This window comes from Ascidiella aspersa, chromosome 1, assembly GCF_963924565.1.
Source record: "Ascidiella aspersa chromosome 1, kaAscAspe10.2, whole genome shotgun sequence".
NCBI lineage: Eukaryota > Metazoa > Chordata > Ascidiacea > Phlebobranchia > Ascidiidae > Ascidiella > Ascidiella aspersa.
Genome location: NC_139447.1, coordinates 2,720,715 through 2,742,031, shown reverse-complemented (window position 1 = coordinate 2,742,031; position 21,317 = coordinate 2,720,715). Strand labels below are relative to the sequence as shown.

Here is a 21,317-nt window from a genome sequence, read left to right as displayed (position 1 = left end):
TTCCGTTTACATTTTTGGATATATAAGTTAGTGGTATTTTAAAGTTTTATAGTTATTAGACAATTTCGACGCAAAAGTGAGTAACTTGCATTCTATAATTCATGAGTTTAAGCATCTGCATTAAATTAATTGAAGTATATATTTATGCAACCACGCGAGGGCTCTGAAGCCACAACAGAAGGTTGAAACATGAAAACAAATGATGAATATCATGGTAATTTTACAGAGTGGGTTCTTTAAAGCCACTGTAACAGCCAAACATCGTAGTATTTTCGTTCTTTGAAGCAGCAACACTGAAATAGTACAACAACACAGGATAAACTAGTTTGTTGCGGAATTATACAAAAAATTCTTTCTGATTTTAAACAATTTGATCATAATTAATACTGTAGATGCGCAACAGAACTTTATCAATCTTTGAAACAAATATCTCAAAGAGTCGTATGTGGCCTGCGAGCCACAGTTTTTAAACCTGTATATGTATATTTTGTTTATACCTGGATAATATACGAAATAGAACGCGTTCTTGCAGTGAACTTAATACTGGTTTCGGTTTGCCCAAAAAGACAGCACGGTGTTCTAAGGTGAAAATTTTTATAATTGTTTAAAACTAAATAAGTTATAAATCAAGACATCATGGTACAAGCGATAATCTCTTTGCAGCTGCGATAAATAACACTCTGCTAGCAGCAGCGTTGCGTGGATCGAACCCGTCGATATCCTGGCTTACTGTGCAGTGTTCGCCGCTTTGTTAATCCGGCGCCAGGACAATTATCACCGTTTATCTGAACAGGAAGCATCTTGTCGTTCGACCCGATAAAACCAATCAAGCAAACGTGTGTTTAACGTCACATTAGTGTCTGAACTGAGTGCAGTTTACTGTACAAGGCTGTACGGTCGATAAAACCAACCAAGCAAATGTGTTTAACGTCATATTAGTGTTTGTACTGAGTGGAGTTTACTGTACAAGGCTGAACAGACTAGTTGCTGGAGATATCTTTTGGGAATTTTAATAAATCAAAGGCTTTAAAGCTGTATGGAATATTTAAAATATATACATTTGTTAATTTTATTTTGTATTGCAAGCCATTTATTTACTACAATGACCGCCGATTGTTTAAGTATGCCGAGTTAGGTTTTCATTAGGTCTATCTAACTTCTAATTAATGCCAGCAGATATAAATTTGATAAAGGGTTGGTGATATTTCTTATAAACGCACTTTAATCAGGTAGCTGGAAATTATTGAAAGCTTTAGAAACAAGGAATGGAAGCTAAGGTAGTTTAAAGTAGATTTTCACATCATAAGAACTAGAGCTATTTCAAACAGTTGTTGTTAATATAAAGTAGCTGGGAGAGATATAATTTCATGCAAAGCTCGTTTTCATGCGCTAGGGAGCTTTGTAATCCTATATACCAGACCTGGGCAACATACGGCCAGCGTAAAATTTTTCCCAAAATACAAATAATCATCTTAAACACTCTTTCCAGAGATGGATCTATTCATGACCCCACAAAACCTTATTTTTAGCCTGTTTTGAATACTGAAATGGAAATTGTTTTCGCGGTTCGCGCGAATCTTTTCTGACAAAAGCGCTCTCAGCATTATGCTACTCTCTCCAACGAAAGTCTAACAAACCTATCCTAATTTTATATACATTTTAAGCTTCGGTGGAATGTATTCCGCCTATAAAATATGAACTAAATACCAGCCGATTTCCAAACTCTGAAACATACCGATTCGCATTTTGTCAACCTAATTTAGTTAATGAATGCTATGTTGTGTGTTTCTCCCGATTTATACCGTGTTTGCAATATGGCCGTTGTATCACAAAACTTGAAGCCTTAAAAAGCAAGGTAAACATTGTAATTTTTTTGTGAGACGTTTTTACGCATTTTAATCTTAAATTTTGGGTCAACGCGCCCACAACTTGATAAATTCTAATACAAGATATGTACGTTTTGTATTTGTGCTCAATGCGTCACGTCTTAATATCTAAATTAAAGTTGGTATTTTAAAACAAATATACTGGCATTTTTGTTACGACGTCTTCTTTGAATTCGACTTAAATTGCAATTTTTCAAACTACAAACGTAATAACAAACTACAAACGTAACAAGTTCGTTGGCCTATTTGTTTTATACCGCCAGAGCAAGACGTCACACTGCATGTATTTAAGATCCTATTTTTGACCTGGCCCGCCACAACATTTTAAGTTTGTCAAGTTGTCCGCGGTTAAAAAAATGTCCGCTCCTGCTATATACTTATGTTTCAATTGCCTAAGTGAATATTGTACTATAAACATTAGTAGCGCTTATTTGAAATATATTATCGCCGTGAAACGTGGTTGTGGTTGTGATATCCTTCCTTCTGTCGTCTGATTATAATCAATTGCCAATTAAATGTTATTGGGCAAGCGGCGAACTTGTAATATCAATGCGCTTCTTTGAAATGCGTTTGTACTGCAAAGTAACACTCGATCGTCAAGATAAGCTGTATAGGTTACTAACAAAGTCGGGGCAATACCGGCGTTGTATATAGTTACACATGGGTTTGCAGAACCGACTCTAGTAATGTTGCATTCTTCGCAGTGAAGAATGGTTGCGGTATGGACATTATAAATTATTACAGTCGATATTTAAACGCGCCTTAATTTAATGTTATAAGGTTAGCTTGACCATCTTTCTTGGGCTGTTAATTTGATAAATCAGTAATAAATATAGTTCAAGACATTTTTATCTTTCAGGAAATAAATAAACATGTCAAAACACCAGACCGATTTTGCAACAAAATATTTGAAAAGCAAAATCGATGATCGATTGTTCAATGGTTTTGTTAATACGTCAACAGATTGGTCATCAAAAGAACATCATCCTGCAAGTGAAAAGTCCAATTGTGTAGAACAAAGTGACTTGGATCAAACTAAAACTAGGCAAAAACAAAGCAAGAATATTTCAACGCAGAAGACAGAGTTCCGATGTCACATTTGCGAAAAGCTGTTCAACAATCGTTACTTATTAAAAGCGCATTTGTCCAGAGTTCACTTCAAGAAACACAAATGCAAGGTTTGTGCGAAACTGTTTGGAGACATTAATGAACTTGAAAACCACATGCGAATTCACACTGGGGAAAAACCCTTTAAATGTGCCCATTGCGATAAATGTTTCAAACGAGCTCAAACCGTGAAATTACACGAAAGAATCCACACTGGGGAAAGACCATATGCGTGCAAAGTTTGTGGCCGGTGTTTTAAAATGGCAGGAAATCTTAAAGATCATGAAAAAGTTCACATCGATGAAAGACCATACAAATGCAAAGAATGTGGAAAGTGTTTTCGTCATGCAAGAAGTCTTAAATGCCACGAAAGAGTTCACACCGGAGAAAAACCTTACAAATGTGAAGAATGTGGAAAGTGTTTTAGCCAGACAGGACATCTTAGACGCCATAAAAGGATTCACACTGGCGAAAAGCCTTACAAATGCGAAGAATATGGAAAGTATTTTACCCAGGCAGAAGATCTTAAATATCATAAAAGGATTCATACTAGAGAAAAGCATTTCCAATGCAAAGAATGCGGAAAGTGTTTTCGCTATACATCAAATCTTAACCAACACAAAAGAACGCACTCTAACGTAGAAACCTTTTAAACAAAACTTGTGATTATAGTTTCATATCTGACAAATAGTTATACCTGTAAAACTTTTTTCTAATTTAATAAACGTAGAAATTACGAACAAAACTTTGCAGAAAATAATAACACAACAATGATTGTAAAACTTAAAGATGTATCTGAAATTTAAAGGAAATGTGAATAAGTGTGAGCTTTGAACTTATATCGATATGCAACTTCCTATGCTGGACTTTATCGCACTTGAAAAAAAGTAAAAGGAACGATCAGTTTATAAGTATGTATTCTATTTCTAAAATCGATAAAGTTACAGGATTTTGCATTTACCCACCGAACCTCTAAGCATTTATTTTCGTTCCCAGTTGCTTTAAGTTGTGTAATCGTTATTTAATCCTTTTTTATTCTCGTAGAAATGGTGTTAAATAAAGCGTTTGCAATTATCCCTATACGATTTATGTGTATAATTTCACTTTTCGGAATATCAAATCTAAGCAATAGTGTTGCGTAACGGAATATTCAAATTGTAATTTTTTGCGCTCCATATAGCGCTACATGGTACAGGTGCATATGTAAAGGTGATAGTTCAATAAACACGCATCTGAGGTATCTTGATAATTTAAAAAAACTTTTAAAATTTGATTGCATGTCGCTCTTACACAAATTTTAATGTTATAGCTGATAGTCGGCATTGAAAAACTGAAATGGTGAAGATAAGACGTATTCAGTAATATTGATTTAGAGAGGCCACGGCTTAAAGACTTCTTCTGTTTTTTCTTTCTGTATTAATGTTACGGTAAACTGCAGTAAATGTCGGGGTGTGGCAAGCCAACTTATAGAAGATGCGTATAGTTAGGCTTGCTAAAGCAAAACGAGATTTTGAATTGCTCTTCACCTAGCCCAGGGATGGCCAACACGCGGCTCGCGAGCCACATGCGGCTCTTCACCCAGTGTTATGTGACTCTCATGTTTTACTTTGGTTTAGAATGTTTCGATTTCGTTTGGGTCAATGTGGAATATTGTCGGTTCCGACTCAAGGCCATTATTAGTAACACTTACGGTTATTAGTAACACTTACGGGGTCGTTATTCTAACCAAAGCGTCTGGTCGTGTTTTAACTAAATAAAGGCATTTTTTTCGCGATTGCTTCTAGGGAGTGAGCAAGAAATGTAGTGATAAGCTGTTCTTTTCATGGTGTAAAGTGTGGCCCTTTGCGGTTAACCAAGTAAGAAAATGCGGCTCTTGATATCTGGCTGGTTGGATACCCCTGACGTAGCCTATACGTTCTTAGTTTGTCATAATTCTCGCTTATAATAAGCCGAAACGCTGGTTAAAGAAATATATGCCAGAGGAACCAATTTTAAATATACTATGCCTGGTAGCAACAGCATATTTATTCTCGGTTAAAGTCTTGTTCAATTTTATCAATAGACAGGGTTTGTATTGTGTAACTGTATGCATATCTGTTATTTTGATTTCTAATGTTTTGTTTGAAGCCTTTATTCAACATTATTAGCCTGCATTGCTACATTTGACGTCACAATGCACGTGACTGTTGTCTACTGACGCGTGACCAAAACCGTGCATTATCGGCGTTTTTCGATGCATTGCACTTTTTGAAGCTTGTAGAATAGCGGCTTGAATAACTGCGTTCTTTTATCGTGTGTTCTGAGATTTATGAATATATACTCACCGATCAATATCAACTGAGTGAAGTGACTCTATCTAGAGCACCATAAGTTTCGAACAGTCATTTTAGCGGCCTTACCCGTAAATACGTCTACTAATCGCTAAATGCTATATACTGATACGCAATCAGTTCTTATAATGTACCGGTTAAACATAGCAATGTTGTATTTTGTTAAATCCATTCATTAATATCGAGCAGAAACCTATGAGAAAAAATACAAGTCTTAAAAAACTGCCACATGAACCAACTATGAATACTTATAAAGTTTGTTTGATTTATTCGCATACCAAAAATAAACTATACGCTTAGCCTATATTTTACTATCCATGCCTAACTTATAACTAGTCATGCGTTGCATTAAATGAGCAATGCGTTTCAGTCTTGCGAAAACGGAAGTTAAAAAAGCTGTGCGATGTTTATAGTTGCATTTCTGTAAAGCAGGCAGTGACAATTAGTTTAGCTTATCGCGGTAAAAGCGTTCAACATTGCTTCTTAAAATTATGATTTATTAGTTAATCGATGACAGCCATATATATTTATACGTTTGCTTGGAAACTGCAGATGTGGTTACATATAGTTATAATATAATGTTATTATTTATGTGGCAGCTACATATTAACAAACCACATCTACAGTACTAGGCCTTATGAACACAATTGCCAAAAAGGATACACCATCATTCCCTGTAAGAGGTTAAAGCATTTTAGTATAAATGACTACATAACGCCTAGTAGCTTATTCAGCAAGCTGTAACTTCTAGGTTAAGAATAGTAATTTGGCCATCCATAGATTTTTGTTGATGCTTCAGATTACAGTATGCTTAAACTTACAGTATTTATGCCGGTCAAAAAGCGAACCGACTGATGGGATGTCAATAACTTCCGCAGCGTTTCTTCTAGCTGTTTAAAAAACGAGCTACTGTATATGAACGCGAGGAAGTATGAAGCAAATGTTATTAAACCCAGTTTTAATCCAGGGAGTGTATACCTGTTATAAAAAGGTATAAACTATAGTGAAAAACATGTTTAGGCGATAATATGACGCAATAATAGTAGACGAGATTTGGTGATATGGCCTCAGTGCGTGGCGAGCCAACTTATAGTTGCAGTTCTAGTTTATCATTGCTTGTACTTACGCGAGACAAGGTTAAATCAATGTATGTCTGCTTAAAATCTATTTTCCACATCTTATTGCAAACGTATAGCAGTCATCAGCCCTATACACATGCTTTGTTTATTATTATTGTTTACATTGTTGTGGAAAACCATTAAATTAGTTACACCTGAAGGTGCTAAATATTGGTCCCAATAATAGCAACTCAGAATGAAATCAATTGCACCGTCCCCCGCGCCACAACTTCGTATCGAAACGTGAAAATATATTTCTAAATAGCATCGGACTGGCGCATTCGAATAACCTACAAGTTCCAAACTTTTGGTCAAGAGGCCGCTGTTAGTTTCGTCGCGATATTCGTTATCAATCTAATGGTGTTGTTGCGTTGTTTTTTTATAATTTCATTATAAACCAAGCATTTTGAGCGAGTTTGGAAAGCTTAGTTGCTATTGAAAGGTTCGGGTTCGATGTTACGTGCTTAATTAGCACTACAAAATTATCACCGGTTGCTAATTACGCCGACTGTAAATTCTAATATTCATTATTAATTTTGCGCCTTTGTTCTTAAATGTACACTGTCATTCGATTAAACACCAAAATTAAACACCTGAAAGGGGCGAAATGTCAGCACGTTTAAAATTAAACATGTTTAAATTTCAGGTGTTTAGACGTTTTGCCGTTTATTCGGTCAGGTGTTTAGGGCTAGTATTCAGTGTTTCCAAATCAATTCCACAAAAATTTCATTGGGTAAACCATTTTATTGCGCGAAAAAGGTGAAAAACAACACAAAAAGCTCAACACAGTGAAAGTTTCAAAAAATGTAAAACTTGGAAAAGAAAACTACACATTAAAAATTGAAGTGCTTACATTAAAAAGGAAAATGAGTAGGATAACGGAAAACTTACATAATACACAAAATAACATGTTGGAAATGGAGACAATGAAAGTGTTAATGCAAACAAAAATATATATGCAACAAAAAATAAAAAAGTAAATAAAAACAACAAAAAAAGATATATATTTTTTAATATTTATAATTTCTACACTTGGCAAATTTTCAAGGTTGGGCCTTAAGTCGGTGGTTTAAAAACATACAAACACAGAGCAACATGAAGTTAATTGATAACTTGAATCCTGTGCATATTAACAGGCTCGAATATCAATGAAATATAACTTAACAATTTGTTCAAAAGTGCTGTTCTTCCGCTAAGTCTAATTTAACAGCCATTCCATCCACTAATATACAAATGCAGAAATGCTGATGTGATGTACAAAGGTTAGCCCAATAAAGGCCTTGAAGAGCTTTTCTTTAAGACGAGTTGAGCATGGCTGCCTAGAAAATAAAATTTAGATCAATATAATATACTGCAATAATTAAATTATACACTGTCACTGAACAACTTTTTTTTTTATTTGCCTAACATAGTAACAATTTGAAGTTACCATCCAGAACCACTACATGTAATGTTATAAAAACATGTTTTAGTCTGTCACTAATCACCACAAAACATATTATTAAGACATGTACTAATTTGTAGCATTAGGAAATGTTTTATTTATGTTTCACTGTAACTAAAGGGTGGGCAACTTCTCCGGTTGGCGGGCCAGATATGGGAAAATGAAGTACTTGGCGGGCCGGATTAAGTACTGCCAAATCTTGCATATTTTGTCGCATAATGGCCGCTAATGTTGTACTCTTTACACACTGCCACACTTTCATTGCACATTAAACATACTGATTACTTCCCGACTTGAAGAAAAATAAACTAAGTTCAGAACTTAGTAAACCGAAAATCAGTTTGTTTGGAACTTAAAGGAATAAGATAACAATATTTCGCTACTAAAAGCATCATAAGTATAATGATTTTAGTTGCGAAATGTGGATCATTTAAGGCCGGAAGCTGTCTACGGGCCGCTTAAAATCCTGTATGTTGCCCGCCCCTGCTGTAACTGAATGACAGTGCAATGATTGCGAAACAAGTTCATTTTTATTGTAATTGATATCTTCATAACCGACTAAAATTAAAAAAAAGGTTCACCCTACTTTGAAAACAAATTAAATCATTATTTCATACAAAAAGTAAATATGTGTGCCAGATTATTGTATTGGACATTATGTGCTATTAAAATTTGTGCTTAAACTAGTGATACACAATGTAACCCCCAAAAGTTGCCCATTACTGGGACATTCAGACCAGACACTATACACAACATATATAAATTAAATGTATTTTCCACAAATTTAAAAAAAAAATGAGTTTGTTTACCTTGTGATCCATATTCTTTTGTTGATTTCCACTTGCACTTTGTCACAGACTTTTATTTTCCCATCGTGCACTTTGCAGTTAAAATTGCTGAAAATAAAGAAAATTATACTATATAATTTATTAAAAGGGCCATTAGCATTCCAAAAGACTACAGATTAAATTTTACATTTAAAACTTCAATGTAAGATTTAAATAATGGAAATGATAAATTCAAACTAAAACAAAAAAAGCACCTCAGAAATTTTATAGATTAAAAAAACATCAAAATTGGCGAAAATGCTGGAACAATATGTAACATATTTTTTTACGTATTCTATGATGAAAGATTCTAAGCAAAAACTTATATATTAGCCAATTGCGGAAGGCAATAGTTTTCCTCGCTGGCCGCTACATATGAAATAAAAGCCAAATGCGAATAAACTATTTTCATGTAAAACATGTAAGTAAAATGTAATTGCATTTTAACCTTGATCGTCCGTGAAGTTGTTTTTGAAGTCGAAAAGGGCAATTTGTTTGCTGTCATTGATTTCCCTGAAACAAAGCAGTGTAATTAAGTATATTTAATAATAATAAATTGTTAAAAGCATACTTGATAGTTTAACAGAAAAATTAAATTTCTATTTAAAAGCATACAAACCTTAAATGTTTCATCTAAGATAATCCTTTAATGTGTACAAAGTGTAAAGCCATGAATCATCATGAAATAGTATTTTACAACTTTCATTGCTTTTGGATTGATGAATGAAATACCTATAATTCTGAAACAAAAACCCCAATTCAGTCACTTCATTTTCCAAGACATGGCTTTTGTAACATACATTTCAGATTCTCAACCTGACAGTCTTGCACAGCTAATAAAACATTATTACTACACATTTATCAAAAGTATATTAAAGTATATATGTCACCACTATACACATTAGTATTTGTTTAACATAAATGTTGGTAACTCGAAAGCCAAATATACGCAAAACCGGCTTTAACAGTAATGTATAACTTGTAAAAGTGCTAAGCATTTTCTCTGTTTGAGGTTTCAATATCCCGCGTTCGTCACACGCCAGTGCGTTGTTCAGCGGACCGAATCAATTTCAAATACCTTATGATTTATTTATTGAATGAAATTTATATGTACGCAGAAAATTGTATTGAAACAAAATATAATTACTATAATTAGTTAAAATATATCGTCAATCAAACACTTAATAAAGAATACTTACTGTTCGTCATATGTCAAACCAGATAGGCTTGGTCAAACAATTTAATCTTGAAAAATATATAAGCTTCATTGCGAGACAGCTTTCCTTAGAATAAATCTGTGCCGTAGATTGTTTTCATCGCGCGTTTTTTTATTGCTGGCGCAATTTAAGTAGGTCATGGCGGCACAAGGCCGCACAGCCTCGCTTTGTGCTTAGGTACAAAGCTATAGGCAAGCTACATTAATGAAATCAAATATTGGATTAAATGGCACGTTGAGCACTCTAACCCGTATATTTATTATTTCCACATTTACAAAAATAAAATAATGCCAAATAGGCCGAACAGATTTTAAGTTAGGAAACCATGACTTAAGTCATTTTGTTTATTGTGATCTGTCACGGCCATATATGCTAACTTGTTAAATATTTGACGAAATCGATAGACGCAATCGTACATAAAACAACCGCTCAGTGCTTTAAAATAACAATACCTCTCTCAACAACATCCCATCACATCAACATAAATGGCTTAAGCTATAACTTTGCAAGAATGCATCGAATTAAACACGTCTAACAATCAACGTGTTAAAAATATCAAGTGTTTAATCGTCAATATGTTTAAAATCGTTAATTGTGCTTAAAATCTCCCAATATTCGTTGTTAAACACGTCAAAATATCAGGTGTTTAGCATAAAATCGTTCAGGTGTTTAGAATTTAAACATCAAAATTCAAATTAAACACAAAGGTGTTTAAATTAGGTGTTTAAGTGTTTAGATTTTAAACGTGCTTAGACCGTTTTGGTGTTTAAATTTAAACATCGTTCTGACAGTGTAGGGCTAGGAATTAGGTTTTCACATTTCGAGACATGTATAATTGTATATTAACGTAATATTCTTGCGCGCTGTGGTGTTCGCCGTTAATTGGACTTTGGACATGTTTTTTTTCCTGTCTCCAAACATTTCTGCAAATCTCACGATTATTTATCGCTTGTTTTCCGGCGCGGTTTAACTTCTCACTAAAAGGTCCGCCCAATGTTATCTTTCCACGAAACGGCCGCCCTGTAAGGCAGGCCTGGGGTTTCCGGGAGCGCGTCGGTTCTCGTGAAAAGGAGTTTTGTTTTAGCGTATATTACGAGCGGCTCACCGCCTACAGCGGAGAGAGACGTCTGGGTGTAGCCTTGTGAAATTAGCGAGTAAAACTTTAAGTTTCATTATGCTCTGTCTGTCGCCTAAACGTTTTTTTATGCTAATTGTGCAACAAATCAATAACAGTCTTGTCACAGATTGGCGCTTAAGAGGAAAATACAAATTAAGTCACATGAGAAAAAAGGAAATTTAAGTTAGTTGCATCAATGAGCAAAACTATCTGTATAATATTAAAGAGCATTGACCAGAGGTTGTGGTTATGCAGTGCTTCGTATTATTAGTGAGCTTATACTTGTTATTTTTCAGAAAGAAAAATTAAAACATGTCAAACCACCAAAGTGATTTTTGTACGACGGAACTGACAAAAGAAAGCGAAGATGGATTTTCAGATGATTCTGTTGCCACGATTACAGATTGGTCATCACAAGAACACAAAGCTGTAAGTGAAGAGTCTGATTGTGAAGAACAAAGTGACTTGGATCAAATGGATACTTCTAAGAAGGATATAAATGAGGATTATCCAACAACGACAAAATTACAAACAACACGGAGTTCCGATGCAACATTTGCGAAAAGTTGTTTAAAAATCGTCGTATGCTTAGTAGACATTTGTCCACAGTTCACTTCAAGAAACACAAATGCAAGAATTGTGGGAAACTATATGGAACGATTACCGCACTGACAAACCACGTGCGAATTCACACTGGAGAAAAACCCTTTAAATGTGCTTATTGCGATAAATGTTTTAACGTAGCTCAAACCTTGAAAGTACACGAAAGAATTCATACTGGGGAAAGACCATATGTGTGCAAAGTTTGTGGCAAATGTTTTACCCAGGAAGGAAGTGTTATATTTCATGCAAGAGTTCACACCGGAGAAAGACCTTACAAATGCATAGAATGTGGAAAGTGTTTTTGTCGACGAGGACATCTTAAAGAGCATGAAAAAGTTCACACTGGAGAAAAACCTTACAAATGTGAAAAATGTGGGAAGTGTTTTAGCCATACAGGAAGTCTTAAAATTCATGAAAGAATTCATACCGGAGAAAAACCTTACAAATGCAAAGAATGTGGAAAGTGTTTTTGTCGGCCAGATAATCTTAAAGTTCACGAAAAAGTTCACACCGGAGAAAAACCTTAGAAATGTAAAGAATGTGGAAAGTGCTTTAGACAGATGTCAAATCTAAATAAACACAAAATAACGCACTCTATAGAAGAAATTTTCAAAAACAAAACTTGATTTTTTGCAATATAAGCAAAGAAACTGCAAACTAAGATTTTACAGAATACCAAACACAAGAATGGTTGTAAATAATGGAACCCTTATCTACAAATGAAAAAGGTTGAGAAACACTGCGGCGTATGTTTTTCAGTTTGGCTAAAGTAAAAACGGTGGACCTGGTAATACGAATGTATTCAATTTCCAAACTTGGTTAATTAACCGAATTCAGTATTTATCCACCGAACTATTGATTATTTATTGTCATTAAAATAGTCCTTTAAGTTGGTGAATCTCTATTTAAACCTGTTTGGTTTCTCGTCGCAATGGTGGTAAATAAAGCTTTACCAATGAATTATACCTGTACCATTTATGTGTATAATTCGTTTAAAACTCTGTCATGGCTTTAGTGTTCTGGATTTCACTATATAAGCAATCTTAAATATACAAATGTTTAGTGTTGTGTTTTTTAAACGCCACAAGTTAGAAAGACGCATATAAAAAGGTGTTGGATAAACACGCATCTGAGGTTTTTGGAGAAGTTGCGCTTTTAAAACAACAAAGAAATAGACATTTCAGAAGACATTTGCAACACCATTATGTTATGTATCATAAAAGTTATTTATTAAACAAACCGTTGCTTCCCGAGTGTTTTTACGTTCAATTTGTTGCCCAACCTCCGTATTATCTGTTGGATATAGCAGAAGATAAATGGCACAATAAAGTTCATGCAAGTATTAATATACAAAAAATGGTTTTACCCGGTATTAAATAACTATTTGTCTCCTTGGTTTCTCTTTTATTTTGCATTGTTTTATCTTTTATTTTAGTTGCAATGGGCCTCTACCGTTTGCCTTATCGTCTTTGTTGTCACCTCTTGCCACCCCTTTTTTTCCTTTTTTCTTTTCTTTTCGCTTTACCAACACAGCTGGTTGTTGTTTTTCCCTACACTGTCATTCGATTAAACACCAAAATTAAACACCTGAAAGGGGCGAAATGTCAGCACGTTTAAAATTAAACATGTTTAAATTCCAGGTGTTTAGGCTTTTGCCGTTTATTCTGCCAGGTGTTTAATGCTAGTATTCAGTGTTTCCAAACAAATTTCACAATATATTATGAGGTATACAATTTTATTATTCCAAACAAAGCGAATAATAATATAAATATCGCATTTTTAATACAATGCAGGTGTTTATGCAAACAAAAATGCGTATGTGATAAAAAGAAAAACAGAGAAAAAGAAGATATTTTACAAATTTGAAACCTTTTTTTAATATTTATAATTGCTATGTTTGGCAAATTTTTAAGGTGGGGCCTTTCGTACATTGTTTAAAAACATATAAAAACACAGAGCAGTAGGATGGATAACTTAAATCCCGTGTATATTAACAGGCTCGAATATCAATGAAATATAATTTAACAATTCGTTCAACAAGTGTTGTTCTTCCACAAATGTAATGTCCATTCCATCCACTAATATACCAATGCAGAAAAGCTGCTGTGCCGTCCACCCCAAAGGTTTGCCCAATAAAGGCCTCGAAGAGCTTTTCTTTTTAGAAGACGAGTTGAGCATGGCTGCCTAAGAAATAAATTTAGATCAATATATTACACTGCAGTGATTAAATTATACACTATCACTGAACAACTCTTTATTCCTTTGCTCATAGTAAATTTTTCAAGTTATTCACCAGAACCACTACATGTCATGTCATAAAAATATGTTTTAGTTTGTCACCAATCACTACAAAAGCATATTATTATGACATGTACTAGGTTTGGTGGCAATGTACTCTTTGAGCATAGCATTAGAAAATGTATTATTTATGTTACACTGTAACCTAAAGACATCGCAATGATTACAAAACAAGTTCATTTTTATTGTATTAATATCTTCATGACCCACTAAAATAAAAAAAAAGGTTCACCCTACTATGAAAACCCAATTAAATCATTAAATAATTTCAGATCAAAAGTAAATATGTGAACCAAAATATTGTATTGGCCATTATGTTTTATCAAAATAATTGCTTAAACTAGTGATAAACAATCTGACCAAAAAAAGTCGCCCATTACTGGGACATGCAGACCAAACATTATACACAAGTTATGGAACACAACACATAAATTAAATATCTATTCAATTATATGTATTTACCACAAATTTTAAGGTTCGATAAATGAACTTGGGAAGAAGAAACTTTTAGTTTGTTTACCTTGTGTATCAATTTTAGTAGATCTATACTCTTTTATTGTTTTCCAATTGAACTTTGTCACAGACTTTTATTTTACCATCTTACACTGCAGTTAAAATTCCTGCAAATAAATAAAAACTCTAATTATGTAAACTATATCATTTTATTAAAGCGTCAGTAGCATACCAAAAGTACTACATATTAAATTTTACATTTAAAGCTTCAATGTAAGATTTAAACAAATACATTTAAAGCTTTAATGTAAGATTTAAATAAATTAAAACTAAAACACATATTAAAGTACTTCAGAAATTTTACAGAGATAAAAAAAATAATTTGCTGGCTGCTACTAACAAAATAAAAGCCAAATGGGAATAAACTATATTAATGTAAAACATGTAAGTAAAATTTACTTACATTTTTAACCTAATCTGCTGTGAACCAAGTTTTTCTGAAGTTGAAAAGAGCAAATGGTTTGCTGTCATTGATTGCCCTGAAACAAAGCAGTGTAATCTAAATACCTTTAATAATAATGATTTAATAAAAGCATACTTGGCTGTTAACAGAATAATTAAAGTGCTACTTTAGACAAGAAATAGCTTACCAACCTGTTTCGTTTAATTTTCCATGTCTACATTTGTATGGCACCAAACTATTATGAAGTAGTCTTTTACAACTTTCATTGCTTTTGGATTTATGAATGAAATACCTACAATTCTGAAACAATAATCCAATTTCAGACATTTCGTTTTCGCTTGGAAAACTTTTTTTAAACATAAATTTCACACTCTAGACCTGCCCGTCTTCAAGCGTCTTGCACAGCTAATAAAACATTATCACTACACATTTATGAAAAAGCAAATTAAAATAAATAATATATATATAAATCACCACTATACACATTAGTATTTGTTTTACATCAATCTTAGTAACTCGAAAGCCAAAAATACGCCAAACCGTCTTTAACTGTAATGTATAACTTGTACTGGTTAAAAGTCAAACTTTTTTTCGGCATTTTGAATTCCCGCGTTGGTCACAGTCACAGACCAGTGGATATGCTTTGTTGATGTTCATCGGACCGAATCAATTTCAAATAATTTCAATCATGAGTTGATTTATTGAATGTACTTAGAATGTACAATATGACAAAAACTTGTTTTATAACAAAACAAAATTTACTATAAATAGTTAAAATATATCGTAAATCAAACATTTAATAAATAATACTTACTATTCGTCGTACGTTAAACAATTTAAACTTGAAAAATATATAAGCTTCACAGCGATACAGCATTGCCCTAGAAAAAGTCCTTCCCAAAGATTGTGTTCATCACGCGTATTTTATTGCTGGCGCAATTTAAATAGGTCATGGCGGCGCAAGACCGCACAGCTTCGCTTTTTACTTGGGTAGTACAAAGTTATTCGCAAGCTACATAATGAAATCAAATATTGGATTTAATGGCACGTCAAGAACACAAACCAGTATTTTCATGATTGTCGTTATATTTAAAAAATGAAATGACGCCTAATAAGCCGTACAGATGTTAAGTGAAACCATGAATTAAGTCATTCCGTTTATTGTGATCTGTTACGATCAATCGATCATACATGCAAACTTGTATAGTTAAATATTTGAAATCGTACATAAAACAACTGTTCAGTGCTTTAAAATACCAATACCCCTAATCAACATCTTATAACGTCAGCATAAATGACTTGAGCTATTGCTTTACAAGAATGTATCGAATTGACATGTCTAATAATTGACGTGTTAAATTATGAAGTGTTTAATCGTAAACATGTTTAAATTCGTCAATTGTGCTTAAAATCACCCAATAATCGTTGTTAAACACGTCAAAATATCAGGTGTTTAACATAAAAGCGTTCAGGTGTTTATAACTTAAACACCAAAACTAAAATTAAACACAAAGGTGTTTAAATTAGGTGTTTAAGTGTTTAGATTTTAAACGTGTATAGACCGTTTTGGTGTTCAAATTTAAACACCGTTCTGACAGTGTAGACTTGGGTAGCAGGATGGTCCGGTTTTCTATAGCCCTATACCTATAACTTTTATCTTCTAAATTTTTATATTTTTAACCTGGTCGCGTAGTTTGCTCTCTAGGTTTTATGATTATTTTCCTATTATTTTTAAATTCTACCACCTGGTTTTCGTGTTAACATTATTTTTTATTCGTTTTTTAGAGACTGGTGATGCCGTGATTGGCGAAATATATTTCTCTTTTATAAACTAGAACCTATAGTGACTGAGAAAAGAAAGTCTATACTGTTTTGTCTTACACCCGCTAGCTATTTAAATCTTAACTGCTTTTGCGTTTTCACGCTGTATATGCAATGTTACAGTCCGCTGCGCAAGACTGTAGGAAATACAGCCTCAGGGTGTGAGGCTAGTAATACAGTCAAGTATATTTAGGGAAGATAAGCGTTTGTTAGAATCAGTTATAGTTCAAATGGTCTTCAAATTGTTTTAGCATGCTTTAAAAATAATCAACGTGTTTGTTTTATTAGCACTTACATCTTTTTTTAGCTTGTTTTTGAAGATCAGCAGTCCAGCATACCAATAGGGAAGTAGGAAAACGACAAAGCTTTGAAAGAAAAGTTAAATGTTATTTTCAGTTTTCTAAAGGACCCTCTTATATGTGTTTTTAAATTTTAGTTTTGTGATAAGCATAAATTTCAAACTAAACTATAGCGAAATTCCGGTAAAAAATACGATCAAACATCTTGTATAACCTGCCTTATAAAACAGTTTATACAATGTGTTACAGCCGCTAGCTGTTTAAACCTTTATCGCTTTTGTTTTGCTGCGTAAGACTGTAGGAAATATAGCCTCAGGGTATGGCGAGCCAACTTGGAGTTGCAGTTCTAGTTTATCACACGCACTAGACAAGGCGTGTGATACCCAAGACTATTTAGAGAAGATAAATCACAAGGTTTTTAAATTATTTTTAACCTGCTTTGAAACTAATCAACAAATGTGTTTTGTTAGAACTTACAAATTCGATTTTGTTATGTTTTAAAGAGCAGCAGTCAAGCATATAATAGTGTAAGAGGAAAACGACAATGTATATATAGAATATTAAACGTTATTTTCAGTTTTTAAAAGCTCATTTCTAGCCGGTGTTTGCTTAATATATGTTTTTAAATTTTAGTTTTGTAATGCACTTAAATTTCAAACGAAACCATAACGACATTCCGGTGAAAACTACCATCAAAAATCTTGTATAACCTACACCCGCTAGCTATTTAAATCTTCAGCGCTGTTGTTTTACCCGCTGTACGTGCGTTGTTGCTATCCGTTCGCTGCGCAAAATTTAATTACAGCCTCAGGGTGTAGTTAGCCAACTTAGAGTTGCAGTTCTACTTTATCACGGCTTATACTTCGCACTTGACAAGGTTAGCGTTAGTGAAGTATATCAGCAGAAGGTAGAGCATTTTTAAAGGTGTCATAATAGTTGATTTGTTTTGATTTTAATCTAGTCAGAAAATTGCTTTAATATATATTTTTTTAAACTTACAACACGCAGTTAGTTTTTCAAAAAGGACCAGGAATACAAATGTGTGGTAATATCTGAGTAAGTACAACACATGCGTTAACTTATTTACCATTTCGCTAATCATTTTACATTAGTTTTATCGTAACCATTAAGTAGTTGAAAAGTTCACATTTATTAAAGAGAAAAAGTGCTTCTAGAGATTGTTTAGAACGTTCAAAGGCGTTCAATTGTTATTGAGTTTCTGTCGGAAGGTTAGATTTTAATGTCTTTGTTAAAAAATATCTTGGAAAAACACTTAAAAATTATCACAAGAAACGATAACACTACTCTTTGTTGTTATAGTATTTTAGTTGTTATCAGTCAACACCGTTTAGTTTAAATCTTTATAAGATTTGTCAATATTAGAAGTTAAGGTTTTAAAAGAACTATTAAGAGCAATATGTTAACCTGTGGCATTGTAAATGACGTTTTCAAGCAGAAAAACTTCACGCTGGATCGCCAAACATTGCTTAAACGCATAAAGAAAGTCGGTATCGAATCTGCATACCCTAATATCGCACAAGTTCGAAGTATGAAGCAAAATGTTATTAAACCCAGTTTTAATCCAGGGAGTGTATACCTGTTATAAAAAAGGTATAAAATATAGTGAAAAACATGTTTAGGCGATAATATGACGCAATAATAGACGAGATTTGGTGATGGTGAGGGCCTCAGTGTGTGGCGAGCCAACTTATAGTTGCAGTTCTAGTTTATCACTGCTTGTATTTACGCACTAGACAAGGTTAAATCAATCTATGTTTGCTCAAAATCTATTTTCTACATCTTATTGTAAACGTATAGCAGTCATCAGCCCTATACACATGCTTTGTCAGAATGAAAACAATTGCGTCCAAACTTTTTATAAGTAATTTTTTTTTTTTTATAAGTAATTCGTTATCATTATTAACATATATTTTTAAATAGCATCGGACTGGCGCATTTGAATAACCTACAAGTTCCAAACTTTTGGTCAAGAGGCCGCTGTTAGTTTCGTCGCGATATTCGTTATCAATCTAATGGTGTTGTTGCGTTGTTTTTTTATAATTTCATCATAAACCAAGCATTTGGTGCAAGTTTGGAATGCTTAGTTCCTATTGAAAGGTTCGGGTTCGATAAACGTTTTTCATGTTAATTGCGCAACAAATCAATAACAGTCTGGTCACAGATGTGCGCTTTTACATGAGAAAAAGGGACTTTAACTTACTTGCATTAATCAACAAAACTATTTATATAATATTAAAGAGTATTGGCCAGAGGTTGTGGTTATGAAGTGCTTCGTATTATTAGTGAGCTTATTCTTGTTATTTTTCAGAAAGAAAAATTAAAATATGTCAAACAATCAAAGTGATTATTGTACGACGGAACTGACAAAAGAAAGCGAAGATGGATTTTCTGATGATTCTGTTGCCACGGTAACAGATTGGTCATCACAAGAACATCAACCTGTAAGTGAAGAGTCCGATTGTGAAGAACAAAGTGACTTAGATCAATTGGATACTTCTAAGAAGGAAATAAGTAAGGATTATACAACAAAGAAGGAAAAAATTCCAAACAACAACATGGAGTTTCGATGCAACATTTGCGAAAAGTTGTTTAAAAAACGTCTTAAGTTTAATATACATTTGTCCACAGTTCACTTCAAAAAACACAAATGCAAGAATTGTGGGAAACTTTTCGGAACTGCAACCGCACTTCAAATTCACATGCTAATTCACACTGGCGAAAGACCACATGAGTGCAAACATTGTGGAAAGTGTTTCTCTCATTTGTCTAACCTCAAAACTCATAATAAAATACACACCGGAGAAAAACCATACAAATGTAAAATTTGTGTCAAGTGTTTTAGCCAGGCAGGAAGTCTCAAACATCATGAACGGATTCACACCGGAGAAAGACCTTACAAATGCAACGAATGTGGAAAGTGTTTTAGCCGGGCAGTAAGTCTCAAAGATCATGAACGGATTCACACCGGTGAAAAACCTTACGAATGCAACGAATGTGGAAAGTGTTTTACCCAAACAGGAAATCTTAAAAAACATAAAAGAATTCACACCGGAGAAAGACCTTACAAATGCAACGAATGTGGAAAGTGTTTTAGCCAGGCAGAAAATCTTAAAGATCATGAACGCGTTCACACTGGAGAAAGACCTTACGAATGCAACGAATGTGGAAAGTGTTTTACCCAAACAGGAAATCTTAAAAAACATAAAACAACTCACACTGGAGAAAAACCATATAAGTGCAAGCAATGTGGAAAGTGTTTTGGTCGATTAGATGGTCTCAAAGTTCATGAACGATATCACTCAGGAAAAAAACTTTACGAATACAAAAATGCGGAAAGTGCTTTAGCCAGGCAGAAAGTCTGAAAGGTCATAAAAAGATTCATACTGGAGATAAACCATACAAATGTGAAGAATGTGGAATGTGCTTTAGCCGGACATCAAATCTCAAAGCTCATCATAGGATTCACACTGGAGAAAAACCTTACAAATGTGAAGAATATGGAAAGTGTTTTCGCCAGACATCAGTTCTCAAAGCTCATCATAGGATTCACACTGGAGAAAAACCTTACAAATGTGAAGAATGTGGAAAGTGCTTTAGCCGGACATCAAGTCTTAATAAACACTAGAAAACGCACTCCAAAGAAGAAACGCTTTAAAACAAAACTTCTGTTTAGCTTTGAATCTAGCAAAAACACATATTTGTAAAACTTATAGGTAATATATTAAACACAGAAATAACAAACAAAAACTTTGCAAAAAAGATTACACAATGGTTGAAAATAATTAAAAATATATCTGCAATTTTAAGGAAATGTAAATATATTCGAGCTTCGAACATATATCGATGGGCAACTTCCTATGCTGGACTTATGCTTCTTTAACAAAAGTAAAAACGGCGGACCAGTTCATAAGGATGTATTTATTGTTTTAAACGAAACGGGATGCTGTATTTTTTTACCACCGAACCGTTTAAAGTGTGAAATTTTCACTTAATATTGTTAGTTTTCCGATCGAAATGGTTTTAAAGCGTTTGTAATTGTCGATGTACAATTTGTGTTTCAAACGCTTTAATGACATTTACGCTTCGCATTTAAAAATGTAAGCCATCTTGTAGCGTAAAGGAATATACAAATTACATGTTTTGTGTTTTATAATAAAAATGATTATTCAACAACACGCATTCGAGGTTTTTGGAAAGAGTTGCGTATTTCAAACCACACAGAAATTAACATTACAGAAAAATTTGAGTGCAAAATATGTTAAAAATGTGAGGTTATGATACAAGTCTTTTAAATACTTTAATTACGCATAATG

General features: G+C 33.5%; 2 protein-coding genes across 2 annotated transcripts; both read left to right on the top strand.

Annotated features, from left to right (window-relative positions):
* Positions 1-2,758: 2,758 nt before the first annotated feature.
* Positions 2,759-7,421, top strand: LOC146166540 (uncharacterized). Its single transcript, XM_083389067.1, has 2 exons — positions 2,759-3,495; positions 7,304-7,421. Exons 1-2 carry the CDS (start codon positions 2,759-2,761, stop codon positions 7,419-7,421), a joined length of 855 nt encoding a protein of 284 aa, XP_083245193.1.
* An 11,907-nt stretch (positions 7,422-19,328) lies between these two features.
* LOC146166539 (uncharacterized) lies at positions 19,329-20,629 on the top strand. The gene is made up of 2 exons (XM_083388961.1): positions 19,329-20,285; positions 20,354-20,629. Exons 1-2 carry the CDS (start codon positions 19,329-19,331, stop codon positions 20,627-20,629), a joined length of 1,233 nt encoding a protein of 410 aa, XP_083245087.1.
* Positions 20,630-21,317: the final 688 nt, after the last annotated feature.